General features: G+C 39.3%; 1 protein-coding gene across 2 annotated transcripts; it reads right to left on the bottom strand.

Annotated features, from left to right (window-relative positions):
- Positions 1-409: 409 nt before the first annotated feature.
- Positions 410-10,049, bottom strand: gpr18 (G protein-coupled receptor 18). Of its 2 annotated transcripts, none has more exons than XM_041806310.1 (3): positions 9,945-10,049; positions 5,636-5,687; positions 410-1,751 (listed from the first exon to the last, which is right to left on the bottom strand). In XM_041806310.1, exon 3 carries the CDS (start codon positions 1,742-1,744, stop codon positions 725-727), a length of 1,020 nt encoding a protein of 339 aa, XP_041662244.1. In that variant the 5' UTR covers positions 1,745-1,751; positions 5,636-5,687; positions 9,945-10,049; the 3' UTR covers positions 410-724. The 2 variants fall into 2 exon arrangements, with proteins under 2 accessions (XP_041662244.1, XP_041662245.1); XM_041806311.1 differs by having other exon boundaries at positions 410-1,745.
- Positions 10,050-11,041: the final 992 nt, after the last annotated feature.

The raw sequence follows: 11,041 nt of genomic DNA, 5'->3' as shown, positions 1-11,041 counted from the left end.
GCTGTTAGTTCTACTTAAAAGTAGTTTTAACATCTTTAGTAGCTTTAGGTTACTGGTAGCTTTTCAGAGGCATTTCTTCTTCTGCTGTGATGGAAGTTTGTCAGACTTTCCCTATGATTCTCCATCACTGCTTGTACTGTGTGCCTTAATTATGTTTTGTACTGAGTGGTTTTGTGAAACAAAGTAGCACCAGTCAACACTTGATTTGCACTTTATGTGCATGACTTCAATCAGACCAAAAGCTATATTTGTCTGTCTGCAACACTGAGCTGCTGCAGAGGCGATATTGTGAAAAACCCACCATTGTTTCCTGTAGGTTTCCCCCCCGCAGAGAGCTGTCATTTTCTTTAGTTGCTGGTCGATGTGACTGAGAAGAGTTTTCAACGTAATTACAAAACAAACACTGAGATACTGTGGGCTATGTTTTTAATGATTATAAGCTTCATTTTCGCCTGCATGTGTTACACCTGAGCCACAGACACTTGTGCTTTGTCTGCCAGTGCAAAGATGCACAGAAAACATCTCCAGTCTCCTGGGTGAGTCAATCAGCTCTGAACACAGATGTTTTTGCTACGACAGCAGCACTCCCATACTGTGAGTGTAAATTACACCTCAGAAATTAATTGCAAGTTTTGATCCTTTTGATAATAAGCCTCATGCACAGCGATGCATTCAGTGTAACAAAGCGTGTGCAGTACATCGGTGTAAAAGTTTGATGGTAGTTTCATATCATGGCGCTGGTCAGGTTGCTCATTGATCTGACGCTGCCTGTGTGGGTGTGCCTGCTCTTCCGTCTCACGCTCCGCAGATAGTTCCTGTACAGAATCACACTGATCACTCTGTCCTGGAACTGTTTGGAGACGATGTAGTACAGAATGATGTCTAACACGGTGCTCAGGTTCATCAGGAATGTGGTGAAGATGGCCCATGTGCTAAAACCTCCATCTTTGCCATCCCCGAGCAAACGCACCACCAAGCACACATGAAACGGCACAAAACACACCAACACTTGGACAATCAGCGTGATGATGATACGGATAGACTTCTGCTTCACTTTAGGTTTGAGTTTGGATGTTCTGCCGTGGATCAGATTATTCACGATGATGATATAGCAGCCGATCATGATGCAGATAGGAACCAGGAAGAAGAAGACCAGCCGCACAAAGTTGACAGGGTTATCGTGGCGCATGTAGATGATGTCTTGCATTTTGATGCAGGTGGTGAAGTTGGAGGCACGATCTGGGTCATTCTCAGAGAAAAGCAGGGGCACTGTGCTGCCAAGAGTCATGACCCACACCCCTAAACTCCCCACTACAGCTTTGGGGACGTTCCTCAGCTCTTTGCCATGCTTCGGTTGCATGATGGCCATGTAACGGTCAGCGCTGATGAGAGCAAACAGCCACAGAGCCATGCAGGGGTAGAAGATGGTGAGAGCAGACATGATCCTGCAGAACAGGTCTCCAAAGTGCCAGTAGTCCAGGTGGTGGTAAACCATCCTGAAGGGAAGCAGCAGGATGAAGGTTAGGTCCACCACGGCCACGTTGATCATGTGGACAGTGATGGAGTTCCTTTTCTTGGTGGTGAGGGCGAACACCCATAAAGCGGTGAGGTTGACGATAACTCCGATGACAAAGACGAAGCAGTAGAAGACCAGGCCGGTAATGCGGTACTCCACCGGTCCCTGCTCGGGCTTCACAGCACCAGAATCCACAGACATGTTGGAGCAGTTTGGATCCAGATTCATCCTGAAACTTACAGAATTAGGCAAGTTACTGAAGTTTATGTCAAATTAGCAGAAAATATGTACTCTACATATCACTGGGCCAAAACCCTGTATCCCCAATTGGTCATTTATTTTTTTTTAGATAAATCAGTGCTTTTGGTCACTGTTTACACCGAAGCAAAATAAAAGTGTTAAAAAGATGCTGATTTTAGAGATACAAGGTTTTGGCCTAATGCCATAAAAATGTTTTGTTAATTGTAGCTCATTTGATTCATTTTTAAAGTTTAAAGCTCCTGTAAGAAATGTCAGTTTTGTCTTGATTTAGCAACCCCTGCATTTTAGTGAGATTACATATTATGACTGGCTGTTTGTCAGAGACTTAATCATTGATTTAAGCTTTCCAAAACAGGTCGAGGAAAACGTGAAATTTTAAAAATTAGCTGATATCATTAGCTTGTACTGCCCTTTAATATTCATTGCAGGGTTTAATGTCAAATGTTTTTTTCTCCTTGATTAAGATTGATAAATTTTAGACATAAACACTGGAGCTGATAATTGTCCTAAAACATACTACTTCAAGAATTTTTGGAGTCAATAAATAAAAGAAATATTTACCTTTATACTTAAATTCATTAGAGCTTTATTGACATCTGAAAGAGAGGTTTTTATTGCTAAAGAAAATGCCAGATAAAAGCCAACATATCTATAAGATATCAATCAATACATAGATATCTATCTGCTAAGGTGGGCATATCTACATAAGACTCGTAAAAACATTCTAACATTGGGGGTTCCCTTTCATCCGTCTGTTGTCTATGCCACCTATCCCATCGGGGGTCACAGGAGCTGGAGCCAATCCTACTGTAGCTTCCATTGTGCTAGAAGTGGCTAGAGGTACACCCTGTACAGCAAAAAAACAGAGCTGAATTCCCAATCTTAAAGACCCTGTAAAGTTTGTTGAATGACAGCTCACTGTGTTATGAACCCCCAGGTCAAATTTCAGTCAAATAAAACATCTCTAAGTTTATAAAATTAAGCTTCAAAATCATGAAAAACCAGTTTTGGACAGAGTGGGCGGGTCTACTGATTGAGAAATATGATCCTCTTAAATTAAAAAAATGCTAAAATCTCTTGACCTTTTGTTGACCTTAGAAGACGAGACAAAGCCCATTCTCTGGCTCAAATCTCTGTTATGATGATTTAAACGATCCATAGACCACTGTGGCTGATAGATTTGACAAATTTACTTCACAATGAACAAAAAAACAGCATTTAACTGACTGTTAACTTTCAATAAAGGCAGTGGCTTCAGACTGTACTGAGATGAACTGCTCTGTGATTTTATATTGTTGTGTTAGAGGGGCAGGGTTATTCCCCACTGTGGGCTCATGACATCATGAGCCCACATATTGACCCCACCCACATGAAACCAAGCCAGGAAAGTGGTGAAAACTTTCTAATGGTCTTAATCCAAAATTTAGTCACATGTTTAGTGTTTTCACACGTTTACAGCAACCATATTCCAACATATCTAGCGTGTTAAGACAAAAAAAAGTTAATTTCACTTTACAGGGTCTTAAAACATTTCAGAGTTGATTTTAACTCCCAAAGTGTAATTTTAACTTCATTCTGAGTGAAATGGTCTTCAGTGTTGTAATTATTTAACAGTGCTGTTCCATCAGTGTCAGTCCAATACTGATCTAAGCTCTGGCGACTGCCAATTCCACTCTGGGGGTCTATGAGGGTAGAGTTTCCCCCATCCTTCCCCCAAAGCATTCTGACGTGTTTAGATGCATGTATATGTGTTCTGATGTCCGTTGTACAGCAATCACTGCTGGGATTTGCACATTTATGCTGGATTATTGTTGTGTGAGACACTTTCACACCGTAAGTGAAGTTATCCACTGGGTTAATCACATCCCCCTGTAAAAATGTACAGGCTACGATTAAGGGAGGTGTGGTGTTCCTCATCAAACAGCATTGCCTAGCTTAACATTTGACTTTTTGCTCCGTCCCTACAAGAGGGCACGCTAGCTACCTGTACAAGTTAACACAAAGTGGCAAACTTGGTAAAGTATGGAAAGTGCATTTAATGTGTCAAACAAATAAGGATACTTGAATTCTACTTATTGTATTAAAAGTGCCCATTAATGTGTAAAGCAACAACACTGACTGTAAAAAAAACATAATTTTGAGAGAGTTCAAATACGAATACTTTCCAACTCAGAACTGGTGAGGATTACATAAACTCAGAAAAAGTGTTAAATTCAACATTATGGGAGTTGAGTTGACTCCAACATTTTTGCTGGTTGTCATTCAAACAGAGCTGACAAGAAGAGACAAAAAACTGCTCACACTCACTTCTATGGGCAATTTAGAGTCACTAACCTAACGAGCACATCCTCCATATTCCATAGAGAAAGGCCATGTCCAGCTGAGATTTGAACCAGGAGCCTTCTGTTAGGCAGCAGCACTAGCCCCCAAGCTATCGTGGTGTGCCTTAGCAAGTCCCATTCAGTAAATACATCTGCATTTGACTGTAAAACACCACGCTGGTTCACATGGTTCTGGTTCAGTTGGTACATCTGAACACTCACTGAAAAACAACATGAAAACTGTTTCTGTGCTTCTGTGTGCTTGTACAGTCAAGCACAATGTGCATATCAGATCTGCCTAATTTGAGGAAATGTCAATATATTTGGGGTTTAATGTTATATTTTTGCCTAGTGTCATATTTCCTTTTTTATTTTTGATCCTGTATTTTTTTACATATTGTAATGTTTTAGCTCTGTTCAGTGTTATGCCTCTAAATGCTCTCAATGTCATGAATGCTTTAATTATCCTCTGTAAAGCACTTTGAATTACTTTCTGTATGAATGGTGCTCTTTAAATAAACTTGCCTTCTTATGACCTTGTCCTTTAAAAGTGGTTTTAGTATCTCCTTACAAAAAAGAATTTAATCTGACTTTATTATTATTATCATCCACTACGGGGGCGGCTGTGGCTCAGTTGGTTCTCTCTCAACTATGTGATTCAGGTTTCGATCCTTGGGCAAGTGTCCCTGGGCAAGACATCGAGTCCCAAATTCCTCCCACTACAGTGTCAGTAATGTGTATGGAAGGGCTTGGTTGACAGACTCTTTACCCCTTGTTTCCACTTATATATGTGACCTATGTCCTTACATACAAGTGCATCTCAAAAAATTTGAACATCATGAAAAATTTCAATTATTTTTGTCACTCTTTTCTGAAAGTGAAACCCATATATTATATAGACTTGTTACACATAGAGTGAAATATTTCAAGCCTTTATTTCTTAAAATGTTGATTATTATGGCTTACAGATCAGAAAACCCAAAATTCAGTGTCTCAAAAAATTAGAATATTACATAAGATCAGTTAAAAAATGATGTTTTAAATAGAAATATCAGGCTTCTGAAAAGTATGTTGACCTTTTTTCATGACATTCTAATTTTTTGAGACGCACCTGTATAGTCATGTGCATATGTTTGAGGCATGTAGGGCACTAAGTAACCACCATAAGGCCTGATGTGCCACGACCTGGGCTGGAGGGATGCTGGAGAGTGTCAAGCTCAACACATCGACAAACATGTTACTCAGCAGGCAAGGTCAAGCTCAACAGCATCTCTTTTGTCCAGGTCTCTTTAACCATGGTAATATGCCCATAGACCGCTACAGTCTTAATATGTAAAGGACAAAATATTGACCGTGTGTTTTGGTGCTTTAAAAAAGTATTCAATTTAACAAATCCAACAACAGTTTAACAATAGCTACAAAATGATATCAAATAAGATTAAAGATAGATATGTTGAGTTACTGCCCGTTCTTTCCAAAAAGAAGTCAGTGTTCTGAAGTTGTACTGTATCAAAGAAAAAGACAGAATCCAACTTACTCTGACACATTATGTGGGGTTTATCCAGCTTTAGTCCAAGTGAGTGTAAATCCTAAGAAAGAATAAAAAAAAGAAATGTTTATACTCCATAAAGCTGTAGAAGTTACTTCCTGTAAAAGCATAGTTTGAATTACGGTCAGATGCTGTGTCTGTGTGGTAGAAAACAAAGTTTAAAGCTGAACTCAGACACTGTTACTAAATATGAACATGCTGTATCTGTGTTTTTGCAGTTTGCAGAACCTGCTGCTTGTTAATTTGAATGTATATTCATAAAAACAGAGCAGCTGCACAGCCAGAGACAGAGGAAGAGAAACAGACTGTCTACATGTGTCCTTCCAATTAAAGCCTCAATTAAAGCTCCTGTGAATCAACACAAACAACTGGTTTGTGTTGATTTTAGCACCACCTGTGGATAAAAAATGTAAGTCTTTGCAGATTTTGTCTCACACATTAACTTGTTTTCTGATGACAAAACTCATCCTGTGTCCCTGTAAGATTGATTTCAGACTGGATGCGTGTCGACTGCATAACAATTGTGTACCAGCTTCATCATGGCCTCCACATCTGATACATGTTTACTGTGTTGGCTGCGTCTCCCTGCTGTCATAGCCTTTTTTTTCTTCTCAGCTTTAACTTTAACTTTTTTATAATGACTTAATTCATAACTAAGCTGTGAAAAAATCTGAATAAAAGCATTCCATACAAACAAGGAGAGTTTCTTCTAAAGGCTTTTGTTATACTCTAACTTTAAGTGCAACCTGCTAGCAACATATCCTACCAAGGTAGACATGCATAGGCTACATGTGTTAAAATTACAATAAAGAAATATTCCATTCTGTTGCTAACAGCCTTGTTTGCATTTTAGATCATATCTGAGTTTCCATAAACCTGCATTTGCCGGTCTTCCCGGTTTCAAGGGCAGATAAATAATAAAATAAATAAATAATAAAATAATAACCGTCAAAATGTCCGGCTGAAATATGCCAGTTACCAGATAAGTAAATACTGACTACTTACATGTTATATATTGTGTTATCTAGAATACATGTTGTGAGAATATTTGATATAAACTCAAAGTATTCTCACTAAACCTAATTTTCAGTATGTAGGAGTTGTCTATCCACTTAGGCAGAACGCACATGGTTAATTAGGGCGCGTGTATATTCATGGCATCGACGCCATGTTGTCAAACCAATCCTAACTCAGAGGGCGTTTGGAGGTACTGGAAACTATGCAGGGAAATTATTATTAATTACACTCTTTAAAAACAGATTTTTAGTCTCAGTGGGGTTTTCCTGGTTAAATAAAGGTTAAAATATAGGACTGAACTATCCACTGTGGACACTTTTGGCTTTTCGGGACTACTCCAAATACACCACAATGGTTGGATTTACTGCTATAGCAGAGGTTACAGATGAAATCATCATGTGGACTAATGTTGGACAACTGAAGGTAAGACTCCTTTTCACTTGAAATGCAGTTTTAATTAGGCGTCTAGTTAACAGAGCACTGGTTAGCTATTTGTTGGATGATTCGTTGTTGTCAGTAGGCTGGTGTTTGGCTGTTGTAAGCTAAGTTATGATAGCGGCTAATGCAAATGTGCTAACTGTGCTAATGTGAAGCTAAGTGTTGTTGTTTATGTGTTTAACGTAGGCATATATTGTATACAGCTGACTGCATGTGTGTGAAGAAAAGCTCACATCCTTCCGTGGCTCTGTTTCTTCTGTCTCGGTTTTGGGTCAGGTTCGAAAAGAAAAATGGTCCTGTTTTTGCACAGACTTGAAGCTGTATCACAGATTTCTTCAACTGATGCGTTTTGCTGCCGTTAAATGCAGCAAAAACAATGGCAAAGCAAATGTCCAGTAGTTGTTCTAAGTGGCTGGAAGTTTTGACAGAAAACAAGACAAAAGCCAAGCAGAAACACTGGGTTATAAAGAGCAGGGGATTTCAAAGTGTGGGAGAGTGAGCCTCCACTAAGAAGAAATTATCCATTCGGTGGACCCCCACCCACATAAAGATTCAGACTGAACAAAAAAAAAAAAAAAAAAACTATCACATTTTCAAACATTTATGTCTAATCTTTAAACATTTTTAACATTAATATATTTTTGATGTTTTGGTATATAACTATATGTTTTCATCTGTACAGTTGATGTAGTATTGTATAACTGCAGACCATCCTTGCTTTTGATCAGTAACCTAAATTCCTTTTACTTCCTGTTCAAAAATCCCCTAGTTTGGTCACTAGACTTTTTGCTCAGTCTTAAGATGACTCCAAGATTTACACAGCCTCATGCTGTCATTAGCTTGTACATCTTTGCAAATTAAACACTGTAACTTGAGCATAATCGGGACCAATGTATGAAAATCCTAACTTGAATAGCTGTTATAGCATAGTCCCCACAGTAACTATAAGTTTATCCATTTTGCTCCATGCACAGCAAAAGTTAGCAAAGCAAATCACCTTTTTTTTTGGTTTATGGTTCCACGCCTCCCCTGAAGTTCTGTGGCATCCCCCAGGGGATGCCCACCTCACACTTTGAAAAACACTGATATAGAGGCATCACTTTTAATTCCAGACTGTTTCACAACCAGCAAACCCCCCCTTAAGGAGGTTTAAGTAACGAACAACCTATAAAAAGTACCCATACTGAAGACTATAGGAAGAATGTAGATGTAACTGTAATCTGCTAACCTGACACATCAGATGGACGTGTTTCACACATCCATCTGGAAAACCTCTAATAGACAGGGTTTGGGGAAGGGCAGAGCATTTGAAAAAAAATCGGAGGGTGATTGGATGAACGTTCTGTCTGTCACATCTTCATGGGCCAATCAGAGCAACAAAACACGTGACGTAGCCGCTAGCGAGGTGTGCCCCTATCGAGGAGTGAACTCCATAGAGAACTGCAAAACGCGACCCATGGCGACTGTAGACATGTCAGTACAGGACTTTTGTTGTTTTTGAAAAGAAAATAACTCACTGCTGTGTTTTGTTCTTCTTTTAACAAAGGAGTTTCAAGTTCTGATAAAACTGACACTTCAGCAGCATCCACGCTAACCTCTCGCTACTTGCATATGTCACTACTCTGCCGCACCTGAAAGTACTGCCCCTCGACGCTGATTGGTCCTGTCACTTTCTAACCGGGCCCAAACGGTTCAGATGGGAGCTTTGCAAGATGGATTTGCCAGTGAGACAGGCCTATCCATCTGCTTTGCAAGGTTAGTGATCTGCGGCGACAGTTGAAAAATGTAGAAGTGAAATTTTTACACCTCAGCAGTTATGTATTTATAGAACAGTATGCTACTTCCTTGTTTCACTTTGTTATCTTCTGTATTTGACCTATGATCTCATTATAATAACTCACTTATTTAGCCTTCTGTAAAGGACTCTACATCAGTAATACCCAAATGGTAGCCCATTGTCTAGCCGGGACAGCCACGGCTGCTTATCTGGCCCTTGAAGACAATGTCATAATATTTCACTACAATTTAAATTTGTCATAATTCTAAACAAGGGTTAAAATATTGTGTGGACGTTTGTCCACTCTACCTAATCCTTCTTCTGCACCTACACCTTTTTTTAGTATTGTTTCAGTATTTTTGTTTTTGACCTTAATTCAAGATGTGAGGATTCTGAATTACTATACAACCTTTTCTACTTATTTATAGTAAAAGGAAGAGAATTAGCATCGACAGTATTTTGTATTTTTGCAGCCGGAGGATACAGAAAACTTGCCAATATTTCAGCCCCTAATCTTGACAGAATTTAGCATTTCAGATAATGTCATAGGGGTACAGTGCTCTGTGTTTTCCATACATGGCTAATTATCTCAGTACTCTGCACTCTGCTTTATTTTGTGTTTATTTTTTTTTAATTCATAGTTTTATAATATTTATGTCACAAATATGTGGCTGCATGTGCAGCATCCTTGTTTGTGGAGATAGCTCAAAGTTTCATTGTATTTTGGAGCATGATGATATATTCTATTTTATTCTATTGCTACATTTTCTACCGTCATTTTTTGTACGATAGCAACAGACAAGCAAATTTCTTGGGGATACATGATATAGTCCTGCTTTTGATTCACTACTAAATGTCTGAAGGTGGTTGTTGTACAAAAATGGATTGAAACCAGATAGTAGTTATTAAATTGAGGCATTTAAATCAGTTTTTCCCTTAAGTTTTTACCAAAGCAGACTTACAGCAAGTGGCTATAAAATGTGTCTGCCAGAATTTGTTCCCTCTTCCATGTTAAGGTCAAAACGATCAGGTAGTCCTTCCTGAACAATAAAAATCTGCACTTACCACAAAAATCACACAAACATCTCGACAAGCATCGTGCCAACAGCTCTATGAAGCAACCCGGCGATTTATCAGAGCACTCAGCCAAAACAGGGAAGTGAATGCTTTCTCAGAGGGTAATGTGATGGAAACCGTGGTGAGGCTGAGCGCAGCGTAAAGGCCCCCCCCTCATCACTTCCTGTGTCGTCTGCACTTTCAGATTCCTTTACTGTATCTACGTAGTTGGAACACAAAGAGGCTACAGCTTTCCACAGTCTGCAATTACACCCCCTTAAAGAAAATGATGTGCCATTAGAAGTGGGAGTGTGTTTGGCAGGCAGAGAGATGGCAGATTTAGGGCGAGTTATTGATTGGAAAAGTGGGGTCTGTCACAGCACATTAGTTCTCAGGGGAGTAATCCACAGCAGGTTGCAGTGAGAAGCATCTGCTGCTGGAGAGAAGTAATTAAAAACAGGATGTTGAGGCAGTTGCCATATAAACAGGAAATAAGACGGTGGTAATAGACACTTCACGCTGATGCTGTGAGATGGTTTTACACCACGTCCACTTAATGGATGCAGAGCGCATAGCTCAGGTGAAGAGCTCAAGGTCAGTGCGGACCTGGATTGAATACAGATTAATGTGTGTGATTAATGTGCGTGTGAGCTGCTAACAACTATGAATTAGGACATTTGGCTCAAAGAACATGGTGCAATCAAAACTTCTCCTCCTGATCTCCTAACTGCTACTTTCTGTTCCTGTTATAGAGCTTATGAAATGCACAGTAAATCACACTTTCCCACAACTTACTCTCTCCTCACTGCTCTGACACTTTTTTATGCACTACAGTGTTTGTACAACAGTGTTAATAGAAAAGCTGCTCATTCAGTCTTATTCTTATTCCTAGGAATAATTATCTATCGGCTTGTCCTCTCAATGTGTCTTAAAAAATCTCAGACCAGATGGCACCTTGCGTTCATTGCAATATGTTGTTATGACAACAGTCTGTGTGATGTTTTCCTCTCTTTGATACTCGTCATGTGGCTGCCTTTGCAAGTCTCCCACTCCATGAGAAATCATAAATCTTTATTGTTTACCTGTGTGAAATAAATGCATTAATA

This window comes from Cheilinus undulatus, linkage group 15 (assembly GCF_018320785.1).
Source record: "Cheilinus undulatus linkage group 15, ASM1832078v1, whole genome shotgun sequence".
Lineage (NCBI taxonomy): Eukaryota > Metazoa > Chordata > Actinopteri > Labriformes > Labridae > Cheilinus > Cheilinus undulatus.
This window is presented reverse-complemented; position numbering and strand designations above follow the sequence as displayed.

Coding starts and splice junctions, on each gene's coding strand:
- gpr18 (XM_041806310.1), bottom strand. CDS start 1,744: ATGAATCTGGATCCAAACTGCTCCAACATGTCTGTGGATTCTGGTGCT.